Source organism: Brachyhypopomus gauderio, chromosome 3 (assembly GCF_052324685.1).
Source record: "Brachyhypopomus gauderio isolate BG-103 chromosome 3, BGAUD_0.2, whole genome shotgun sequence".
NCBI lineage: Eukaryota > Metazoa > Chordata > Actinopteri > Gymnotiformes > Hypopomidae > Brachyhypopomus > Brachyhypopomus gauderio.
In genome coordinates, this window is record NC_135213.1 from 21,741,264 (window position 1) to 21,765,592 (window position 24,329).

Sequence of the window (24,329 nt, forward strand, 5' to 3'; positions counted from 1 at the left end):
TAAAATAGTGTGTAGGACTTTATGATAAAACTATATCACTACATACAAATATACAACACCTGTTGTACAGAGGCTAGCAGCAGTGAATCACTAAAAAGCAATAGATATTTAACTCTGGGGTGGCTTTTAGGCAGGGATTACGTCTAGCCCTTGCCAAAACCACACACACTTCACATTCAGTGGTGTCTTTCTGATAGAAATCTCTTTTGGTCTGAGACTTGGCTTAATCTGTGTCACAAAAAGACAATTTAATGTAAGCAATGTCCACTTCAAATACTAATTAAAGCCTTAGCCTACTATTTTGCATACTGCAGAGACCAGAGAAAAGGACCATCATACATAAGGCACGAACAGAAGTAGGTTCAAACATACACTACACTATCATTTCAACGTGTACATCACAGAAATAGGTCTTGGTGTCAATACAAAATAACATAAAGGGCTCAGTCACAGACAATGAAAAAACGATTCCAATAAAAAGGGCATCCAACAAACTGGGTGGACCATACATGCTTGGATTATCAAGTCAAAAAAATAAAAATAAAAAACACTAGTCTAAAAGTCTAACAAAAAGTCAGACAAAACCATCACTATGCTTAGAGATACATCAGAGCAGTCAATGTATCTCTCTATATAGTTACTAGGTCTTCACATTAGACACATTAAAACACCATGAGGAGAGATGAAACGTTTAGTGTCTTGGTGGCTGATTTGGTAAGGACAGCATGAGCAGGAGAATGTTAAGATGCCATCTGTGGCTCCACCTGCTGTGCTGTTTCCTCCTGTGATACGTCTGTAGAGCTTTTCTCTTAACTGCCATGTTAAATCACAGCATGGGCCCCAAAATATGTATTTGAAATGAAAACTGCAGTAGTGTCTGGTGCTTTACTGGACAGTTCAGCATATAGTGGAAAATGTATTATTCCTTCAGATGTACCAGTAAAAAAATAATAATAATAAAATAAAATAAACATTTGTACCCACCAGTAAAGTCTCCTTTCTTGACCCATATGGCTTTTAGAGCAGAGGCACTCAAACCTGGCCTGGGAGTTACACTCTGGTCCTGTATTTTTCTATCACTGGTGCTTAAATACGCTACTCATTGGCCACCATACCTTCATACCTGATTGGTGATACCTGATAGCTGCATGTGGTGTGGGAAGATGAAAGCAAGCAGTGCCGTCCATGTCTGCTAGTGCAATTGCCCTGACTCTGTGGCTGCTGAGCAACACCAAAGGACCCACCACAGGGGACCTGCTGACTGCTGAACATAAAACAGGATGTTTGCATCTTTAAAAAAAAAAAAAAAAAAAGCACTAGGCTTGAACAGAAGAACAGAATGTGTGCGGCTGTGGCACATGCCATACGCTTGAAGAGGAAGGCCAAGGGGAGGAGCAGGGCGGAGGCCAGGTGGGGGTGGGGGTGAGGGTGATGCTACGGGCTGAGATGCTCGTCCTCCACGGTCAGGCTGCTGCTTGGGAGACAGAGCAGGGGCTGTCTGGAGCTGCTGGTGCTCTGGCTCTTCAGACTCTCGGTGGATCCGGACGACCCTGAACACAGGGCAAGGTTGAGACAGGTGGCGACATGGAGGTGGACGCTGCGAACACCAGACTGGTGTGGAAGGAGTCGGGGCGGCTTGGAACAAACAAGCAGCAGAAGCGAAAGGTCGGAGGGGAGAACCTACCGGCATCAACATTCCTCCACGGCAGTAGACCACGACTCAGAGGCTGAGCGAGGGGAGAGTAAAGGCAGGTGAGATTCACAGCGAGAGGGTTAGGAGACAGGGGCGAGAGAGAAGCACACAAGTGTCAGAGTGCGGGAAAGCAGATCAGTCACCTTCAGGAGAAAACCAGGAAGCACATCGTAAGTGGTGCAGCGAGGGTCAGAAAGCACATGTTAGAGAGCAGGAGCAGTGGCCTTTACACCACACAGGTGGCTGACAGTGACATCACTGAGGATGCCCTACAGGAATGATCAGCATTTACAGTGTACACAGCAACGGGGGATATCAAAAGCTGTGTAATTTAGTGGTGGGTTGGACAATGGGAGGTGGGCGGGGCTATCGAGAGGGGGCATGTCCACTCACCAGGCAGGGCGAGGTCTGCCGACGGTTCGCTCTCACTGCGGCTCAGGCTGCTGCGGGCACTGTGGCAGTCCTGCAGGTTCTCACTCACGGACACGCCCAGGGGCCCACCCTCTGAACCACACCCACACCCACCACACAAACACACATCACATTCCGACGTGCGGTAAGTGCAGTAAATTGACTGTTTTTGGATTAAAAAAATTCACATATACTAAGAAAACCGCTTTGTAATCTGCACAACAGATTTAGGCAGTGGACTACAACAGTCCATTCACTTCTTCAGACAGACCCACCTGTGCTGGGAGAGCCGGGTTCAGAGGCTACCGGATCAGCTGTGGCCTGTAGCAGAGGGGCAGAGAAAACAGCTTTAGAGTTCAAAGCAGTGATACTACAGCAAATGCTGATCAACCTGAAAATATGCTGTCTGGAGCCACATGTCTCATAGGTACTGTTGTACCATTGTGAAAATACATACAAGTACAAAATAAAAATGCCCTACATTCACACAGAGCAACACCGGTAAACATCTTGGTATGAAATAGTCTATAAAAGGCTATTAAGGTTCTCGGAGGCAACTCCCCCACAGCACTGGGAGCAGACTGATCTGACAGATACGAGGAAAAGGGTGTAAGGAAAGCGGACCTCAGAGGGGGCGGGGCTATAGGGCAGGCCTGGGCGTGGCTGGGCCTCTGGCAGCTCAGCCACCTTCTCCTTTTCCACCTCCTCCTGAACAGGAGCAGAAGGCGAGTGTGCGGACCTGCAACACACTCACCCAGAGACACACACATTCATGCATACACCAATGCACGCACACACATACACACACACACACACACAGACGCGCACACGCAGGCATTATGATTCATAAAATAGCAGTGGTATGCAGGTCCAGTACAGAAAAAGTCCATTTACTGCAAATGCAACAAAGAAAACACCATGAAAATTCCATGGCAGAAACGACTGTGGACATGCCGATACCCGTCTGGTGACTGGCTGCCTTTTCTCCCTGGTGCAGCGTCGGGACTGCGCTCAGCCGCACGTCTGCTTGGGTTCAGCGGATCACTCATGTCACCTGAGAACTGGATCTCCTCATAGAGGGGGGCAGAGGGGAGGGTTGGCGACACGGGCTGTGCTCCGTTGAGGGCCTCCAGCAAGGACACTGGCTCGTACCCTGGGGGGATGTACTCGGAGTTCTGCAGGACAAACAAGGGTGAAATGACAGATGAGGCAAATGACTGTTACATCACTGACCGTATGGGAGTCAGGTTCCCAACAATGGATGACTGATGGTATTTTTGCATTTGTGTGTGTGTGTGTGTGTGTGTGTGTGTATCTGATACCAAGTTTTCCGTGTGGTCTGAGCTCTGAGAGAGCACTGGACTGAAGGAGACGGAAGGACGCATGGTGGCCGATTTCCTCCTCACTGCACGGATCTGGAGCAGGGCTCGGAAGGCTGGTGACCATGAGAAAAGGCCATTTTAAAAAAAAGAGGATGCAAACGAGTTCACTCCAAACAAGCAGATTCAGGTGTGGCATCCCTGACATGAGCCTCTCTCTCGCCAAACACAACCAAGTTCATTTCATCCACAAAAGACAAACACCTGCACATCTATTCTTAATAGTAAACTGGGCTCAGAGCCTATTGACAAAACGTATTCTAATTAAACACTCTTCTCCATTTAAGTCTTTGACGCAAAGCTGTCGACCTAATTCAAAAATGAATTGTGATTGGTGGAATAAGCACACGGGCGCATTCTTGCCTGCCGACACTGATGTTGGTTCATGGACATAGACATGATGATGTCGAGGTGAGTCTGTTTGATGTGAAAAGGTCTGAAGAGCATTCAGAGAAGCAATCACAGGATTTGACACATCCATACTGCGTTAGGCCAGCTGTAAATTGCACTATTCTGTGAAGACTGACCTTAAAGCCTCCATAAATATGAATCACAACCCCAAGCATTAACATGCAACATCATAAAAATATACTATACGTTTTCATCCTGGTGCTCGGCATGTGTATGCGATTCCTTAACATGTATTATGTAAATAATTGTATTCATTTGATTTTTATGAAATTTAGCTGGCTGTGTTGACTACAAACATATCTATATACATTTATACTTCAACAAAATGTTTTAAGTAATTGGTTGAAACCATCAAAACAGATAGTCAACATAAATGGCACTGCTTCATCTGATGTGTGCCTGATGCAAAAGTTAAATATAAATCATATATAGTTGTACATAGCTTAGCCCACTGCCATTTTAGAAAGAATCTGCTTAGAAAAAACATCAGCGCCTTTAGAACGACTAAGATGGGTCCAAAGTGCTAGAAGTGCATTTTTTCTCACTAAACTGACCAGAAGAGTAGAGGAAAACACATTCCCAAAAACCATGTCAAAAAAATCATGGCAAATTCTGTCCAGCAGGTGTCACTCTTTTCAAAGATCAGTCGCACAAGCTGAACCTATATCAACCTCATCCAATTAACACCAAGAAAAAAAACATTAATCAGAAACATAATAAAGAGGGAAACTGAGGGAAATATAACTCATCCTCTCAGCCAGGACTATGTGTGTAGTGCATTATCCTTCTCAGAAAATATCACATGGCCCATTTCAATAATAATGGCCAATAGAGGGGCAATTTATACAGTGATTAATGAGACACTCACGCAGGCGACAGATAGGGCAGTTGTTGGCCTGGTAACGCAGTGTGTCGGCACACGCATTGCAGAGACACAGGTGCCTGCACGGGAGGATGAGTGTGTCCCGCAGGTCGGACAGACACACCACACACTCACTGCTGTTGTCACTGTTCTCATCGTCTGAAGACTGAGGGAAGACACAACGTACAGTCACGCAGATGAAGGAGGCAGACTGCCAGCTTGAAAACACTTTCTGTGATGTGTGTGACTGTTTGGGCACAGGGCTTGATTTACCTTTATCTCCTGATTGTTCTTGTTCTCGATGCCGTAAATCTCCTGCAGAAGGTAGCTCACACGATCCACCTGTATAATGGCATGGAAATTTGTTGGATTTATGCACACTGGGACCAGATGGGGGCAGTAATGAGCTACAGTCACTGCAGTGCTTGTGTGCAAGGGACATAGCTCACACCCACCATTACGTGTCATGCCTCCCTATTAACACCCCTTTAACATATTTTACCACATTGTCCAAGTCATGGTGACTTTTTTTTATTAAATCATCATTATTATACATTCCACCTCTCTACCTCATCCTTTGTGTGTCTTGATGACAACAGCCATTACTGGTAAACATTAAAGTTACAATAAGGCACTTGACTATCACCATGTGGTTAACATAGTGAACAAACCAATGACTGAACTGTACACAGACGTGTTGCATTTTTGTCAAAGACTACAACCACATAAATAACAGACATGTGGAGGTGGTACAGTGCTGGTGAGGGGATGCACTGGTGGTGGGGAGGTGCAGTGCTGGTGAGGAGGTGCAGTACGGGTGAGGGGATGCACTGGTGGTGGGGAGGTGCAGTGGAGGTGAGGAGGTACAGTGCTGGTGAGGGGGTGCACTGGTGGTGGGGAGGTGCAGTGCTGGTGAGGAGGTGCAGTACGGGTGAGGGGATGCACTGGTGGTGGGGAGGTGCAGTGGAGGTGAGGAGGTGCAGTGGAGGTGAGGAGGTGCAGTGGAGGGGGGGGTGCACTGGTGGTGGGGAGGTGCAGTGCTGGTGAGGAGGTGCAGTGGAGGTGAGGAGGTGCAGTGGAGGTGAGTAGGTGCAGTGGAGGTGAGTAGGTGCAGTGGAGGTGAGGGGGTGCAGTGGAGGTGAGGGGGTGCAGTGGAGGTGAGGAGGTGCAGTGGAGGGGATGCGACAGTGCGCTTACTGTTTGTTTCTGCTTTAAAGGCTTCACTGAAAAACTGCCATCCATATGCTGTTAGAAAACAGGAGTACAAGTGCCAGCATTTTAATCATGTAATTATTACAGTGAAACAAAAGATATCACAACAGACCATTCTTGATACATACTGCTGAATATTTAGTGTGTGATTTAACTACGGACAAGCCAAACCAGCCATTTAACCTGTACTGGAACCAGATCAAGTACAGCCAGTGCTCTGAGATATTTAACATTTAGAACTTGCCACAAACACTCAGGGTATGACATTACATTACATACCTTTTCAAATGCTGCTAAGAGGACATGAGCATGTCCAATGACATCTGCAAAAGGAAATAACTTCATTAAATAAGCTAATTCAGCTAGGTATGTGTATTAGGGTGTTATATCGGTTGGTTGTTTTCATGCATTTCGAGTGCTTTTATGTAATTTTCCTGTGTTGGGATAATATTGTTGATTTATGTAATGACTAGGTTAATGTTAGCTGTACTGCAGTAAATTCCTATCAGTGTTTACTGACATGGTAATAAAGAGTGACAGCCTACCATCCCCATCATCGACGACTGCCTGGATCACCAGTGGGAACACACCTCTGTCCAGATCCAAGTTCAGCTGGGCAAAAAAAGAGAAGCATTTCGAAACTCAATCAGTACAAATCATGTACACAAACTCCTCCTCTAGTGCTTTAAATCACTACTGCTGCTTTTCTCCAACCAATAAAACTTCAGCTATTTGACTTGAATTGCCCCCCTCCTGTCAAAACACAATGAAGTTAATTCACGTATCATTTTACAGAAGCAATTCCTACCTCTTCTGGCTTCCATTTACTGAAATCAATCTTGAAGGACGGCAGTGAGAACTGCTGATTAATCCCTCTCTTATAATGGATTCTTTCAGACACCATTGCTGGCGTCTTAGGAGTATACCTTAAAAAACAATATTATTGTAATCACCATTAAGTAGTCTTGCCAAGACCCAGTTAAAGCTTAGACAGTATACTGCTATTCTAAGATCTACGTACATCACAACTAGTAGCCATTAATCAGAAGATGACAAACAATCTCTGAAGCAAAAATGGGAATCCAAGGTTCTTATTTGTGCTGTTCTCTCCATGGTAAAGTTGACGCTGCTATAGTATCTGTTGTCTAGCTACAGTAGTGTTGTATTTCCCTGAGCTCAGATAACAGAAGCAGGACTTCAGAACTACGGAGTTCAAAAACCACATGATCTGTGCGATTCCTTTGACCTGCAACAATCCTATGTAAGAGATAAGATAGAAAAACAACTGCAGCATTTGGCCAAGGCCATGATCCACCCTGAACCAGAGTTGAAATCAATCTTCACTCTTAACGCACTGGAGAGTCGACAGAATTTGTAGAAACTTACACTGCCATTCCGTTAGAGAACTCTTCGAAGGCCTGACAGTACACCGTGATGGCTACTCTGGCATCGGTGTCGAAACAGAACTCCACACCATACAAGGCTCTGGCATTTCCTGTCTCTTCAGAGTTGCTGTCAGCATCATCTTTGTACCTACCAACAACAGGCATGGGTCATGGCTTTGTCCTTTAGCATGAGAGAACTGGTTTGGGGACTGGGGAGATGGTTTGGGGACTGGTAACCAATACCACCTGACAAGCCGTAAAGAGTCTTTCCGGATGTTCACAAGACTCCTGAGAGTCTTCACAGGCTCATGAGGTGCAGGCGTCACATAGGGAAACTAAAGGAAAATACCAAACGTGTGAAATAGCTTAAAATATTGGAGTGACAAAAACTTGGATGTTTACATTATGAAAAAAACATATCCATAAGAAACAGAAGTCAAAACAGGGCACATCCATGAGAAACAGAAGTAATTTAGTTTTGTTACCTGAACAGGCCGGTTCCCTAGGAAATTCAAATCCATATTTTCTCCAAACAGATATCCCTCAGGGTGGGGCATGTCAAATTTTTCCCCTCCCATGAAAAAATGACTGGTGAAATAATTTCCTGAAACAATAAGGTTTATTTTTAGTTCAATACGACCCCACACCTGTGGATCTGAGTTTTGGATCCGTGTTATATCATTTCAAACTAAAGCGCTAGAATATGCACGGCGCCACTCAAACACTGCCGAAACGTGACAGTGTATTGGTTTTTGAGAAGATGGGTGGTGCGAATGTTGGTAAACACAACTAATGCGTAAAAATAACATTTCCAGCATGGAAACAAACAGATGAAATGCAGTAATAACCGTTGTGGTGCCTCGTTAAATCCACATTTCACATATGTACTTTGGATTAGCTTGCTTGGTTCCACAATGATTGTAACGCACATGTCTTACCTGATTTAGGGGGATATCTGTACGCAGAATTGGCTTGAATATCGATGTCTTCAACTCCAGCAATTCTTCGGCTAAGTATTGAACCCATATTTACAACGAAATTACTGAAAATATGAGGACCAAGGAAAGAATATAGTCTTGGCAAGCTGTTCGGGCTTATTTTGTTACGTTTGTTTTATCCGTTATGGATGCATTCCCATCTTGTCTTACAAAAACAAATGCGAGCGTTAATTTTGGTTCAGCGGGCTATAATCCCTTACCGAATGAAAGCAATTAACTATAGACTAGTGGACAGTTCATACACCCATGCCAATAAACATTAGATAAAGAACCGCCTTAAAACGAAGGTCTGAAAAATACCAAAAACAATACTTGACTACTGTTCCAGTGATCCCCTTCTCTGGAAACAACACTACACCGCGAGATGCGTGATTTCATGATGCTACGCACTATGGGATATGTAGTAACCACCGGGGCAGATGTTCATTAGTTCATCAGATAGGTTACCTCGGTGTCTTCAGAAATGAAAGCAAGATACCTTAAACATATTTTCTGTAAACACACCTAGAAGAGAATGCACCACTACATGAACCTTTAATTAAGTGTATAAACGTCATTGTTAAATTTAATTCCATAGGCTACATGTAATTAATTTCGGAACGCTGTGGTCATTACCTTCTGCAAATTTGTACGTTAACGTGGGTAAGTATAAGTTAAAATTCAATGTAAATATCTGATTAAGTTAATGTACATTGTTTATCAGAAGAAGAGAATACATCAATGCGCCTTCAAATTCACTATAACAATTTAAACAGCATGTTCTTCAAGCTTTGAACGCTGCGGCAGCTAAGAATATGATCTCGTTTTCACTGTGAGAATGGAGACTGCTTGCAGGTAAAATTGTGCTTTTTGTCGCACGCAAAGGAAAATAGTTTAAACCTGTACAGTAATTACAACTATGAGATAAGAAGAGAGCCTCAAAGATTACACATTCAGCCATTCTTATCTACATCACAACAATGTACGCATAATCGTAGGAGAAACACCGAGGAGACTGCGTAAACGTGGTGGATACCAGTGTTCCTTAAAGTACTTCCAAGCGTGCCTTTCGACTTTTATGTTGCTCTACGCAATTCAATTGGTGTTGGAAGATTTGTTTACCATATTTGGCAAGGTAGTGGCATAACTCGGAAGGGAATTGGACGGGAGCAGCCGTCATTCATAAAATTCTGCCTTCCAGTACTTTACAAACAAAGAGTGGGCCGATGGGACATGTAGTTCAAAAAATAAATAAAAAGAACGGAAACATACGTTTGTGTGCCTGCTAGAATTATAACTTTGTTGTGGTATATATATTATATGTTGATTATTTGGCACTATTATATTAACCTATACATTGGATCAGATACATTAATATGAAGTAACCCAGTTTCGTCATCAGCACAACAAAAATGTGATTATGCTGCATACAATTCCCACTTCCTCTACATGACTCCTATTGGCTACTTAGAGCTGTCAATCAGAGAGAGCACTCCTTACACCAGCGCTCCTACAGTAAATATTTGTGTTTGCTCAGCCGGCTGTAATGGTGGACGACTGAAAGAGAAAACGGAGAAACATAGTCGTAGAAATTGAATCTCGGACAAAAACACTACTGTTCGCGGCTCGGAAATAAACTCCGGCGAATATGGATGAACTTAAACATCAAGTGATGATAAACCAGTTCGTCCTGACAGCTGGATGCGCGGCAGACCAGGCGAAGCAGCTTTTGCAAGCGGCACACTGGCAGTTTGAGGTAAGAAATCTCACTAGATAGCGAGCTGGTGTGCGCGGTGCTATGGGGACACTAGGGTTATGTGTATTGGCGTGCACTGTGTAGTGCTTGCAGTTGACATTGTCATGTCTTCTTATAACTGTCTAAAGGAAACCACGCGTGTATTCATAGCTTTCCGAGAATGTCGTACAGTAAACTCCATTCGTGAATCGCTGTCACATAATGAGAATCGCTGTCACTGGCTGATATCCAATTAAGAGTTTACTCTGAATTAAACGCTATAATCCTTTCCAGTGACACGCTGTTCTAGCTTGCAGTGTTATTATGCAATGAAGATGACCTCTGGTTTGCGTGGTTTGGCTGGTTGCATACCAGCAAACAGCTTTTCGGCACAATTCAAAATGTTTTTATTTGTTATTTGCCTTTTATAGGACAAACCTTAATTCAAGTTCTACTGTACTGGAAATTAAAAACATTCCCATGTGTAAACTTAAGTTGGCTTGGGTAGTGCACATAGCGTGCAATTATGGTTTTAAATGTACATCTAAATATGTGTAACGTTAGATTATGCTTCCTCATTACAGACAGCCCTGAGTGCCTTTTTTCAAGAGACTAATATTCCTTACGGTCACCATCATCAAATGGTGAGTATGACGGTTCAATTGTTATATCTATTATCCATGTTGTATTTGCAGTTAATTTAGATTACCTGTTGTTGCTTTTGGTAAATTTTAAGTAGTCATAATTCAACTTAAGACTTACGTTTGTCAACGCATTACTGGAGAAGAAAGAGTCATAACGAACTAACAATAACATTGTATATGTCGGCCATGTTGCGGAGACACGGGGCTTCCAGAAATAAACACAGGCGGCCACGTTCGTAGTGTTGTTACTGTAGTGAGCCGAAGAAGGCAGCATTTTGAATGGTTGCAGCATAACTCAAATGAAACAACGGCAGCAAGTAACACTGCGTCATATTACGGATTGTCAAATAAGTTAAGACCTGTGTAAACGTAAATTAGCTGTTTAGCTGTGTAACTGTCCCTTCCGAATTAATATTCGATATTTGAAACAAACATGGAAGAACGTGCGGCCATGCCGACAATGTACATTGTTTATGTTTTCGACGGTGGTCATTTCTCCGGTCGCAGACCGTGAACGCTCGTCTTTTTCGTTCTGCATCAGTGTGTAATGGCTTTCGAGGGCACATGTCCGCTGAGGCGGCACACACAGCCATTGTTTTGTCACTGTATCATTCATCTGTGCTCTGGAACATCACACAGTCGGAGGTATTGAAATGATGACAGCCTACCTTTTGTAGCTGGCTTCTGTAATAGCTTACATCTGGTGCTGGTATTAATGTATCGTGTATTAAGTGCAGTGTGGTTTTAATTACGTGAATCAATTAAACCGTTCATTTTTAATGTTTTATACAGATTGCCGTTTTAAACACTTTATCATAACGGTGCTTACACAATGCCCTAGACCACTTTTATCAATGCCTTTGAATAGAGTTTTTTTTTTGCATACAGGGGGTGAATAAATTAGTAATTGAAGCTTTAGAACATATTGTCCTAAGCTTAACTGTCCCGGTCTTTCGGTAAACGGTTTATTGCATGTATATTAATATTTTGAAGTGTTATTACAGTTATCAGCTTTGGTTGACTTTACCTAAGAACCAGGTTATTGTGTCTCTAAGGCCTTTGAGAGAAACCAGCCTTTAAGAACATCTATAGAGCTTTCAATGCTGAATGCAGAACAGCTTGTTCAACATTGCACAATTTAGGTCTGCTCAGCTGATGGTACATAAAGCACAAACCCTATTTCACTGCATGGTATCCAACCCCCTCCAGGTTATCAGCGTTGCTAAGCTATGCAGTCCTAATCCACTTTGCTCCAGAATTTCCACAGTACTGACACACTTATTCTGATTGACAGAACCGAGGTTTGCAAGTGGTCCCTTAAGTCCCTTTAGTCTTAAGTAACAAAAACAGAATTGCAGTATTGTGTGTGTGTATATATATATATATATATATATATATATATATATATATATATATATATATATATATATATATATATATATATATATATATATATAATCTCCTATGTGATATGGTTTTGATTGTTTTGTGATTTTGAAGGTTTTTTTTATGATCAAGAGAGGACAGGTACAAAAGAAAGATCAAGAAGAAAAAGCAGGAATCATGAAATAAATCCATGTGCAGCACGTTAAGCACAGCAAAGGTAAAAGTGTGATGTGTCCATTGAAGACCAGGCCAGTTCAGAACTCTACCAAAACACCCACCCTCCTACACACTCTCACATGGCCACAAACAGGAAGTAAGGTCGTGGCTCTAAATGAATAAATAAACTCTTTCAGACTAAATTCCAAGTGGTGCATTCAAATGTATCTGTAAGGCTAATTTATGACCTACATGGAAGAGTACGGTAGTTTTTTTTAAGAACTGTGGTCTTCATCAGTGCCACTAACTAAAGAAAAAGCTCAGGGTGACTTGCATTAAGTGTCTAATTAAATTGGTCTAAAAAGGACTGAAAACACAAAAGACGCAATTAAAAGAAGTGAAAAGGCTCTGTTCCTGGAAGTGTGAGTAAAAGAAAAGTTTAAACATGTGGTCTGCCTCAGGGTGTGGCTAAAGGAAGAACTGGAGATTGCAGAAACAGTTGACACACAAGGTCAAGATCTGGCACTGTTAAAGTCTCAGTCTGCTGAGTGTGGAACCTAGAAGATGAAGTAGAGGATAGGTCAGAGAAACAACTCTGCCCATTATCTTCTCCACCACAGACACTCACTTTTTTATGAAAGGGAGCATATTTGACATTCTGTACTGTGAAGGCTAAGGATTAGGGAAGTGGAACAGCTAGAGTGTGCGATTTGGAGATATGTTGTATGTTGGTAGTACTAGAGGTAGTTTCTTTTCTACAGTGATAAGAAAGGCAGGAGGAGGTTACAAACATACAATATATGTATGTGTGTTATACATATATTTTTGGATGGCCAAAAGTATGTGGTCTTCCATCTTAATTATTGAGTTCAGAGTTTCAGCCACATCTAAAATAAAAGTACAAAATCATGCAATCTCCACAGACAAGCCCTGGCAGTGAATGCCACCTTTGCCAGAAGTGGATTCATGAAAAATCTGATGATCAGCTAGATGTGCTTCAGAAAACTTCAAATACAATTTTTGTGAAATGGAAGCACCTGGGAAAAGCAGCAGCCCAGACAGGAGCAGCATCTGCAATAGAACAGTCTTGTGAGCACCATGAAATGGATGTCAATGGCTAAGCAGCTGCACACAAGATCACTAAGCCCAATGCCAAGCGTGTGCTGGAGGGGTGTAAAGCAGGCCGCCACCAGTCTCTGAGCAGCAGAAACGTGTTCTGGAGTGATGAATCACGCTTTACTATGTGATGGTCTGAAGGGAGAATCTGGGTTTGGTGGATGCCAGGGGAATGCTGCTTACCAGAATGCGTAGTTCCAGTAGTAAAATTTTGTGGAGGAGGAATGGTCTGCGGCTGTTTTTCAGGGTTTGGGCTAGGCCCCTTGCTTCCAGTGTAGACTAATGTTAATTCTGCTGTATACAAAGACATTTTAAGCAATAATATGCTTCCAACTTCCAAACAATAATTTGGGGAAGGCCTTTTCCTGTTCCAGTGCTCAAAGCAAAGTCCATAAAGAATGGTGGGATGAGTTTGGTATGGAGGACTTCCATTGGCCTACACACAGTCCTGACCTCGACCCCACTGAACACTTTTGGAATTAATTGGAACATTGATTGTGAACCATGCCTTCTAACATCAGTGAACGATCTTGCAAGTGCTTTTTTTTTTGACAGAATGAATATTAATTCCCACTGACCCACTCCAAAATCTTGTGGCAAATCTTCCCAAAAGAGTGGAGGCTGTTCCTATAGCCAGCAAGAGGGGACCTAGTTCCAAGACGGGGACTCTATTTTAAGTTCCTTGGTTTTGGTTATCGGATGTCCAACAAGTTCATACAGTTCTTGTCAGATGTAGACATAGTATTGGCCATGTAATGTGCATACATAATGAGAGTTTTTGGAGCTGACCTTTCGTTAGAACATTTAAAGTACATCTAATTAACAAAATACTGTACAATTCAATCCAGTATTTCTTATTTTATTAGAGAGCAGTCAGTGCCCCTGGACCGGTATGGACTACAACCTTCTCTCTGCAAGCATGCCAGGGAGAGTCTGAGAGCTCCATGTGAAGTGGTTTGGCCTGTGCGTGCGAGTGCGTGTTTCTAGTAGCACAGCTTCCTGGAACACTAGGAGCATGGTGAATGGTTTGACTGGCCAAAAACCGGAGAGTGCGAAGAGCAGATGTGTGAACAAGTAGTGGTGTGCAGCACACATGGCTGCGTACACACACATGCGCATGCACACCCTTCATCTGCATAATTTGTGTGACCTAAGCCAAAGATTTCTTTTTAGGGCATTTTAAACTGTTAAATGAGGGCTGGAGTCAGGTTGTTGTCTTTAGAGAGGATTCTCCCATGTAATGTGTTTGGCCTCACTACTCGGATTTTACAGCCGTCTTTTCCTGTCTCACAGTGCCTGTTTGTCAGTACTCAATGGCGCCACCATCAGCTCTCACTAATGATGTGCTGTTCTTGCCCCAGATATGAGCACTGACTGATTATTTTTTCAACTGTCCATTTAGAAAAGCAAACAGGCATGTGGAGACAATAACCCTCCATTGTTGTTGCACTCAAATCCCTCGGTGATGTGTCAACAGCCAGGTTAATAATAAAGCCTTGCTCCAAGAGATCATTACCCACACTTGTGCAAGTACACATACACACACGCACATACACTCACACACACACACACACATACACACCCGTCATGCACAATCAGGAGATGGAATGGGTTCTTGCTGTGTGATCAGGTTTTTTTCCTTTCTTTCTTCAAACCAAAGATCTAGTTTCCATTGTGCTTCTCAAAAACTATTACCAGATCCAGCACACATGTCCTCTAATCACTGCTTCTCCTCCTTGTATTTTCCTTTTGTTTATTTATGTATTTTTAATTTTGCAGCTCCAAAAAGCTCACCTGGCGTGTGTTCTCCAGCCAGTGCGTTTAGAGCTTTTTCTGCTCTCTCTGCAACTTGGTCCTGTCAGCCTCTCCCTCTCTCCTGCTCAAACTGACATGCAGGCAGTTTTTTTTCGGAAGAAGCTTGGTGGCCTTGGAGCATACCGGCAAACTTGAGTTCTGTCTTACCATGCAACGCTGCAGAAGACCATAAATTATTCCATTACAAACCTTGTCATTATATTAACTACAAGGCTCCCATGGTATTCACTCTCTATCGTCATCCTAACCCTAAGGCGCGTGTGTGTGTGTGTGTGAGGGAGAGAGAGAGAGGGAGAATAAACAGTGATTCATCTGAGCCTCCTTTTACTGGTTCTGCTCGAGCCTGGATGTGTTGGGTCTTCCTTCGAAACGTGAGGAATCTGAAAGCCCGCCTCTGTTCTTTCTTGGAAATTCCAGTTAACTGTGGTAAGGACGGTGAGGAGGGACTTTTTTTTATTTTTTAAAGGCTCATGTGAAAGCTGTAAATCCCACTTGTACTTGTTTTCAGAACCACACGGTCTGTGTGCTCTCATTGGTGAATTCAGAGAGGAGAGTGAGGATGATTGGGTCGTATTAGGCCCCGACACCCCAGCATTCTCCTCTCACCATCAGTGCAGACTTAAGGCAGCCATAGAGGGAGAGGAGACGTGCACTCAGATCCCACGCAAGCTGCTCCTGACTGCTCGTCGTGGGAACGTTGAGAGTCAGCTCCGAGGTGATGCGGATGCAGTGCTGTTCCACTAAACCCCCCCCACAGCAGGGTGTTATTTGTTTACAGATTCCTTGTCCACAAGGGCCCGGCAGAATGCTATTGGCAGAAAGCTAGGGTTGCACAGGAAATGCATCTAATTTGTCATATATCGTAATGCTAAAACCATTCAGGAGGCCTTCAGGACAACATGGTTTACCACAATGGAGAGACAGAGAGAGATATGAAACTGGGGGGGGGGGGGGGGGGGGGGGGGGGCAGCGTTATGTTTAGAATACTTGCTGAGAGTGGAATTGATGCTTCCAAATATGACCTAGTAGAGGAGAGCGAGGCACAGCACAGCAGCCTTCGTCTTAATCCGACCTTGTTTCCCATCACGCCATGTATCCTCACAACCAAATATTTCCATAGCAACACAGCTGTGGCTCACTGCACGTTTGTTATGTACATGGGTGCCGCTGAAGAGCGGTTCACCGGTCCGCCTGAATAATGCAGTGTCCCCAGATGCTGGTGCTTTTGGCCGGGTGCATGTGTCGTGACCTTTACCTCCAGCTCTGTCCTGCTGCACCAGCTGAGCTGGCACGGAGTGTTACTCGCTTGGTCGCTCCTCTTGCAGTGCCTTTGTGCCTGGTGGGCATTTGAAGCCTTGCTGGCACTTGCCATGTCCACTATTTCAGGCGTCCATCGTGCTTTCCCCGGTCCAAATGGCAGGTGCTCGGAACAGGCGAGGGTCCGGTCCATTTGAAGCATTTGACCGTTGAGAACTGCGGTCGTTTCTGGGCGATACTCTATCAGGCGGGTCGATCTGTGCCTCAGGACAAGGTGACTGGGTTCGCTGTGGGAACAGGCCACAGGGTGCTTCCGCTGTGGTAAGATGATCCAGAGGTGTTTCGCACACCCACACAGGCCTGGCGGAAGAGTCCAAACCCCAGCACAAGCATGCATGGCACAATGTCCTTAGCAGAGAAGGCTCAGTTCACAGGGTGGGAACAGGGACCTAAAGTGCTCATGCCCCACCGTCTTCGCTTCTTCTGTTCTGTTTTCTGGAATCGGACTACCGGAAAGTGGAGTGCATGGGCACGGTAGAAGATGCCCGATGTTTTTCATCACCGATGATGATGATTATGATTATAATGATGGGGAGTGGTACATATTCTCACCAGCGACTTTATTAGGTACACCTTGCTAATACCAGGTTGAACCCCCTTTTGCCTTCAGAACTGCCTTAATCCTTCGTTCCTCAGAAACATTCCTCAGAGAGTCTGGTCCATATTGACATGATAGCATTACACAGTTACTGCAGATTTGTCGGCTGCACATCCATGATGCGAATTGCCCGTTCAACCACATGCTAAAGGTTCTCTGTTGAGATCTGGTGACTGTGGTAGCCATTTGTGTACAGTAAAGTCATTGTTGTGTTCAAGAAACCAGTCTGAGATGATTTGCGCTTTATGACATGGCGCGTTATCCTGTTGGAAGTAGCCATCAGAAGATGGCTTCACTGTGGTCATAAATAGATGGACATGGTCAGCAACAATACTCAGGTAGGCTGTGGTGTTACTCAAGGGAAAATATCACACCACTGCACCACCACCACTAGCCTGAACCGTTGATACAAGGCAGGATGGATCCACGCTTTCATGTTGTTGACACCAAATTCTGACCCTACCATCCAAATGTCGCAGCAGAAATCGAGACACATCAGACCAGGCAACATTTTCCCAATCTTCTATAGTCCAATTTTGGTGAGCCTGTACAGTTTCCTGTTCTTAGCTGATAGGTGTGGTCTTCTGCTGCTGTAGCCCATCCGACTCAAGGTTCAACGTGTTGTGCATTCAGAGATGCTCTTCTGCATGCCTCGGTTGTAACAGAACAGCAACAGTAACTCAAATAACTATCAGCTTGAACCAGTCTGGCAATTCTCCTCTGACCTCTGGCATCAACAAGGCATTTGCGCCCACAGAACTGCCGCTCACTGGATATTTTCTCTTTTTCTGACCATTCTCTGTAAACCCTAGAGATGGTTGTGCATGTAAATCCCAGTAGATCAGCAGTTTCTGAAATACTCAAACCAGCCGTCTGACACCAACAACCATGCCACGTTCAAAGCGACTTAAATCACCTTTCTTCCCCATTCTGATGCTCTGTTTGAATTGCAGCAGATCGTCTTGGCCATGTCCACATGCCTAATTGCATTGAGTTGCTGCCATGTGATTGGCTGATTTGACATTTGCGTTAATGTGCAGTTGGACAGGTGCACCTAATAAAGTGGCCGGTGAGTACATCTCACATCAGACCCCTTGAACTTATAACAAACCTATGGTGGTGTTTGGGGGGGGGACTGTGTACCTCCATCAACCAGAGATGATTGAGATATTGAATGCCAGCACAGAGAGGACAATGGAGAGGTTGTGTGAGGTCGCGACAGAGGAGAAAACCGCAAGAGAGGAAAGCCAGAGGTGCTGAGCTAAGGCACGGATCAGAAACAGGAAGTGGAGCAGCGATGCGCAACGTCAGGTCACACGAGCTGAGGGACTGTGGTGGAAAGGGCGGGAGGGTGGGCGGGATGTTCAGGGACAGCTGCGCCCAGTTACGCACCGAGCTTTCATCTGCTCTGAAAGGTCTTCACTTGGAAGAATTTTTTTATGTAGTGTTTTTTTTTGCAAAGATCCCCCTTAAATAATGTTAATTTAAAAAATATGTGCTTTTGAATGACCCTGGTTAGGACCAGAGAACTCACTCCAGGGGTATCATGGATAGTGCCCATGTGGGATAATTTAAGGTTGATGTTAACATTTGTGAACCCTTTGGGATTTATCTGGATTTATGCATGAATTGTACCTGTTTGTATAATAATTGAAATAATGATGGATAAAGATGAAAAGCCTTATAAAATAACTATTATAGTCTTTTTTTATTTTGATAAGAAGACAGGGTCACTTATAGATTACTGCTCATGCAGTAACTCATTCAGGTAACTCAAAAAGGTAATACAATCCTGGTATCTCAAAAAATGGAATTTGATCCAGGTGTCTCAGAAGGGTTCATAAACTTTTGTTCTTGCAATTGTACATACACATAAGACATTTAGCAGTATCGTATTCCGCATACCTAAACTTTAGAGTATTTTGATTAAAGTCCATTTTACTTGTCTAGATTGTTGTGGGTTACCTTAAAACATGACCCAGGTGCGGAGCAGTTGAACCTTGCAGGCTTGTAACAGCTGGACTTTTACAATCTGACTTGTATGCCTCATTCATTTATTTACAAATGCATTTAGGTAACTTTCTTGTGGAATTAAACACAAGGGTTATTTACACAAGAGTTGTTGTAGACTGAAAGAGTAACTTTGCAGCATGTGTTTCCACATTTCTACATTGCCAGCTAACTTTTACTCTCTTGAGCTGGTGCACAAGAATGCTGCAGAATGTTTCAGTGTTTGGAGTAGTTTGCGTCTGGCTTATTCAACAGCTGTTGTTTTTGCATAGGCAAGACATTACAATAACATGTCCCAGACTCTCAGACCCATTACCCTCCCCTAGTGCTGCACAATGTGTCCCAGTCCTGGATTTTGGAATCCTGGATTTGAGATTTCTGTATCTACCGCAACATTATACAGTATGTACTGTATCTCGCGGCTTTCTTGTGTGCGGTGTGCATCCTGATTCAATACCAGATTTGTGTTCTTTGGGTGTTTTGATGGACCATGGCTTTCACACGATCCATCAAGACCAAAGTAAGATTTCTACAAGCCAATCTTTAATCAGGCCCCCCCTCCTGAGGGGTCACCATGGAGACCAGGGACGATGGACTCAGGGGCCCAGGGTCATTGCAAAGCATCTCACAGGCACTATATGGAACATTACAAGTACAGTGCCTTTCTCTGTAGTGTGCACCCTACCCTTGACCTGAGCTGTTGTTTAGTGTTTTTTGGTGTGTGTGTGTGTGTGTGTGTGTGTGTGTGTGTGTGTGTGTGTGTGTGTATTTGTCTCCTAATATACTCTTGCATCCAGGCATCTGACTATGTGTCTTCTCCCCGTAGATGTGCACCCCGGCCAACACGCCTGCCACGCCCCCCAACTTCCCTGACGCGCTCACCATGTTCTCCCGCCTCAAGGCATCGGAGGGCTTCAACAGCAGCAGCCCCAGCATGGCTTCCATGGCCACCTCACCCCCTCCACCTCCGGTCAGTTGGGGCATGACTCCACCCATGGCCAGCCAGCAGGGACTATGGACTCAGGGCCCCGCGGCCACGGCGAGCCACCCTCCCCCAGGCTGGCCGTCCGCCGTCAACCAGCAGGCAGCTGCCGAACAGAAGGCCAGTGTAGCCATGGAGGCTGAGAGATGAGGATGAGGATGAGGACTGCGTGCTTCCCCAACCCCCCCATCCCCCTCGACTGCTCCCACCGGGGTGGATCAGGGGTCGGAAAGGGGAGGGAGGAAGTGGAAGGGGCAGAAGGGAGCTTATGATACCAGGGTGGGTGTGAGGGGCATCGGCTTTGCTCTTTCACCTTAAGAGAAGGTGGACTTGAGAGAGCAACACAACCAAGAATAAACCAAGCAACATGGATGACCGAAGGGGAGGGTGAAGGCGAAGCCAACTCGAAGGTAATGAAACTAGAGAAACGCACATTGTATTACTGAGAAAGGAAGCAACTGAATTTTTCTTCATTAAAATAGATAAATATGAATGAGACTATGATTGTGATGCCCAAGGATTATTTCTGGTATTTTCTGAAACATGGACATGTGTACTTTTAAGACCACAGCTTTTGTCTCATTTCTTTCAAGCTTTTCATCTGGTGTCCTCTCTGTACTCAGATCATTACGAGTTGACATTGCATGAGGATTGGAGATCTGTTATTGCAATTTTTTACTGAATAGTGTTCATCACAAGCATTCATGTGTACTGTGTGTGGTGTTCACACACATATGTAACAGCAAGTCGATATGAGGTTTTCCTTTCTACATTGGATACTTTTTGTCTCTGGACTCTGCTTACCTCACTTGTCACCTGACTTTCTTCAGCCAATCAGGGAATCTCACTAGTTGAATACAGACCATTTTTTTAAAAGCCGGATTTTACGTAGGGTGTCATCCCTGCTACTCTTCCTCATGCAGTAACATACAAAGATTGTTAGACTCACTAAATATGTCTGGACTTTGTTGTTTTGTTCCCTTCAATGACCAACAGACATTTTGGAATCATGATTGAATATTTTATTGCAAGTTTTTTGGGTAGCTGGTGTAAAGATGTTTTAATCAGACTGTTTTTTCTTAGGAGGGAAGGGGGAAACTGCAAAAACTACATACAACCAGACTACTAAAAAATGTTTGTAAGCAGACTTGCCTCTTTGCATGATGTATTCATATATAAATATATATCATATTTTGTAGTTTCTTGCTTTTTGGGGAGTGGGGGTTCTACATGATCCTGTTTCGCAAAATGATTTTTTTGTTTTGTTTTGAGAATCCTCTCACATTTTCTCCTCTGGGCGTAACAGAGGGAGGGGAGGGAGAGAGAGTGTGAGTGTGAGTGTGAGAGCAAGAGCGAATGACAAATTCAAATTCAGGGTAGGTCTCATCCAATTTTCTATTGTCTGTTCTTTTAAGAAAAAGAAAAAAAAGGAAAAATAAAGAATACATTTTTTCATGTTCATTTGACCATTTCTCTTAGGATGAAAACACAAATAGTTTTCATTAACCCATCAGTAAATCTGACAGTGTTTTGGTTAAATTTTTCATTTTCACCAGTTTTCTAATCAAAATTGTCTTTTGGGATCACTTGTTCCTTAATGGATTTTCATGTATGTTTCCCCTGTATGACTGTATTGATACCATTCCCACAATATTTGTGGACGACCTGATAATTAACTTATCATTGTTGTGTTCCTAAATAAATATTGTATGTCCTATGGTTGTGGTTTCCTGATTTTACAGTTTTCTGATTTGTTTGCCCCGTCCTGTTGCTTTTGCCTAAAAGCTCAGAAAACAGTATATTAGTAACACACACACATATACTGAACTCTTCGGAGTTCCACCAAAAGCACCAAAAGTCGCTCTCGGGGGCCAATGAGGAGGACTTTTACAGGCCTGTGATCATAAGTGGAGCGGCCACAGCCCTGGCTGACCCAGAATGAAAGTGAAATATGTAAACACAAAGTACAGCTGTTTCTCCAGAGCGTAAGACACAACCCTCAGATGACCTGAGATGAGCAGGGTGAGGTCAGGGAGTTATTCCTCTGTTCTCACGTCTCTTGAGCCAGGTATGTGAGATAACGAGAGAGAGAGAGAGGCGGAGATGTTAATTTGTCAAGCTGCTGCCCTCTCTCTCACTCTATCCCCATCACCTCTCTCTGTCCTGTATGTTCAGTGCACAGTGTGTTTTTCAGGGCGTGACTTGGAAACCGGGACGATGCCAAGTTGGGTTGGCAAGCACTCCTCTGCCAGGCTGCGTGACCAGGCTATGCTCTGTGGTGCTGAGTGCCAGAATGAACCCCAGCCTAGGTGCTTGCTGCACTCCTACACTCACATACACACACACACACACTAATGACTGATGCACTTATCCTGCCTGGACCTGAAGAGTGTGGCATTTACGTTGGGTGTGGTGGACGTCACTATGGCAGCAGGCAGACATCCAGCCACTCATCCCTCTGCGTGCTCTCCAGCAGTAGTGTGAAGCCACGCTACAGGCACTGTGCTCTGCGCTATCCCTAGAGGACAAGGCTGAGCCGGACCTGCGTCAGCGTGTGGAGTGTGTGTGTCTGTGAGGATGGACACTGCTGCATGTCTTAATGAGATTGAGTCGGGGGCAGGAGCAGGTGGAACAGAGTTGGGATGAATTCGAGACAGTTTGAAATCAGACACTGACACACAAAAGACTGAGATGTCATCCAGACTGCGACAGTGTGTGTGAGATTGTGTTTATGTCTGCAGTGGGTTGGTCAGAATGACTATGAGTCAGCAGGAAATGATGGAGGAGAAAGAACATGCTGTGATCACTGTCCATCATACAGGAGACACAGAGGGACAGCAGGGATTATAAAAGCACATCTAAAATCTGAACTTAGGACCCTTTACCTATGACCTCTAACTCACGACCCCTGCTTGCAGCTTATTCAACGCACAGTCTTAGAGGTAAATGAACAGGCATTTGCTCAGTAAACAGGTTTGGACTGTCTGCTGCAGCTTGGTCCTGTTGTGTAGCATCTGCCAGTTTCAAAAGCTTCACAAGGCTTTTGCAAATAAATAAATGAGCATTTTCCAGAGTTTTTTGTACAAAGTTTTACATTAAATGTATATTACTTATTGAAATAAAATACTTATTCAAACATATTCAATGTTTTTACAGTCAACGTATATAGTCTTCTAAAATGATAAAATGCCTATATTTGGCTTAGCAGAATAGAGGGGGTCCACTCTACTTAGCACTGCTTCTCCATACTATACTTTCATATGAGTATGTTGCAACAAAATAACCATTTGTGGTAGAAAATTTCAGAAAACATATTTGGATTCAGCATTCTTAACAAACTAGTACTTGGTTGATTGTCTGGGCTAAACCAGTAATAATACAGTAATGATAGTAGACCAAGAGAGGATAACAGAGACAAAGTGAGAAACAGAAAGAGAAAGGGAAAGAGAAGGAACAGTCCCCTATAGGTCTTGTGTCCCTATGTGGCTGGCAGCATTGGGCTGTGATTGGTTCCCACCACACATACACACATGCGCGCGCGACCTCCCTCCAGTGGCTCCAGAGATCCTGCCCTGACTCACAATCCCACTACGTCATAGACAAATCAGCACAGCTGCCGCGCGCGCACACACTGCTTTATCTGCAGTGATAATGCACTCAGCGCCCCTGCACAAGATGGTCGATTTGTTCTATTGTGTCTTTATCGCAATAAACACAATGAAGATGTAAAAACACCAGAGCACACTTCACTATACTCCATATTAAGGACAGAAGGAGAGATACAAAGCAGTGCGACCATTTATAAAAAGCACAACGATGACCTTTAAATGCGCAAGCATGTCGTACCACTGCTAGGACGGCCAAAGAGAACGGCACCGAGTCAAAACATCCTGATTACTCTCACAAACTAGTGCAAGCCCCAGAGAAACAAAACAGTAGACAAAACACTAGTTCCTGTTTCAAACAACGTAGCACAAACTGAGCAAGATCTGGAAGCTGGAGGACATCACGAGCGGCGCAGTCATAGACAGAAATGCTGACTGGAAGAGCGCGTGTATCATCGCTGTTTCTCCCAGGCCTGCATTGCTTGCTAGCAGATCCAGAGGCCGCTCCCCCTGGGTGTCCGTCTGCACAAGCACCTCCCACTGCGATGTCATCACCGCGTGTCACGTTTGGCACGCGTGTGTCTGATTGTGAGAAGGGGAAGCTGTCTGTATGTGCAAGCTAAGAAATACACAAA

General features: G+C 44.1%; 2 protein-coding genes across 4 annotated transcripts; one reads left to right on the plus strand and one right to left on the minus strand.

Moving 5' to 3' along the window:
• Window positions 1-5: 5 nt before the first annotated feature.
• On the minus strand, window positions 6-8,961 carry mgrn1a (mahogunin, ring finger 1a). Of its 3 annotated transcripts, none has more exons than XM_077000322.1 (17): window positions 8,652-8,953; window positions 8,292-8,362; window positions 7,839-7,957; window positions 7,600-7,688; window positions 7,355-7,501; window positions 6,777-6,894; window positions 6,514-6,580; window positions 6,248-6,291; window positions 5,954-6,001; window positions 5,030-5,098; window positions 4,763-4,922; window positions 3,427-3,539; window positions 3,065-3,279; window positions 2,729-2,843; window positions 2,380-2,425; window positions 2,087-2,197; window positions 6-1,550 (listed from the first exon to the last, which is right to left on the minus strand). In XM_077000322.1, the coding sequence occupies exons 3-17, from the start codon at window positions 7,929-7,931 to the stop codon at window positions 1,435-1,437; spliced, it is 1,551 nt and encodes a 516-aa protein (XP_076856437.1). In that variant the 5' UTR covers window positions 7,932-7,957; window positions 8,292-8,362; window positions 8,652-8,953; the 3' UTR covers window positions 6-1,434. The 3 variants fall into 3 exon arrangements, with proteins under 3 accessions (XP_076856437.1, XP_076856435.1, XP_076856436.1); XM_077000321.1 differs by adding an exon at window positions 1,685-1,727 and having other exon boundaries at window positions 1,413-1,550; window positions 8,292-8,961; XM_077000320.1 differs by having other exon boundaries at window positions 8,292-8,954.
• Window positions 8,962-9,805: 844 nt separating this feature from the next.
• Window positions 9,806-21,808, plus strand: ubald1a (UBA-like domain containing 1a). The gene is made up of 3 exons (XM_077000327.1): window positions 9,806-10,086; window positions 10,650-10,709; window positions 19,934-21,808. The coding sequence occupies exons 1-3, from the start codon at window positions 9,979-9,981 to the stop codon at window positions 20,237-20,239; spliced, it is 474 nt and encodes a 157-aa protein (XP_076856442.1). The 5' UTR covers window positions 9,806-9,978; the 3' UTR covers window positions 20,240-21,808.
• The last annotated feature ends 2,521 nt before the right edge of the window (window positions 21,809-24,329 follow it).

Bases quoted from the DNA above. Each gene is read 5' to 3' on its own strand.
- ubald1a (XM_077000327.1), top strand. From the start codon at position 9,979: ATGGATGAACTTAAACATCAAGTGATGATAAACCAGTTCGTCCTGACA. The intron at 10,087-10,649 runs GTAAGAAATCTC...TCCTCATTACAG, and splicing joins CGGCACACTGGCAGTTTGAG to ACAGCCCTGAGTGCCTTTTT. The intron at 10,710-19,933 runs GTGAGTATGACG...TTCTCCCCGTAG, and splicing joins ACGGTCACCATCATCAAATG to ATGTGCACCCCGGCCAACAC.
- mgrn1a (XM_077000320.1), bottom strand. From the start codon at position 8,379: ATGGGTTCAATACTTAGCCGAAGAATTGCTGGAGTTGAAGACATCGAT. The intron at 3,540-4,762 runs GTGAGTGTCTCA...CATGGTCACCAG, and splicing joins CTGCCCTATCTGTCGCCTGC to CCTTCCGAGCCCTGCTCCAG. The intron at 1,551-2,086 runs GTGAGTGGACAT...CCCTGTGTTCAG, and splicing joins GGCAGACCTCGCCCTGCCTG to GGTCGTCCGGATCCACCGAG.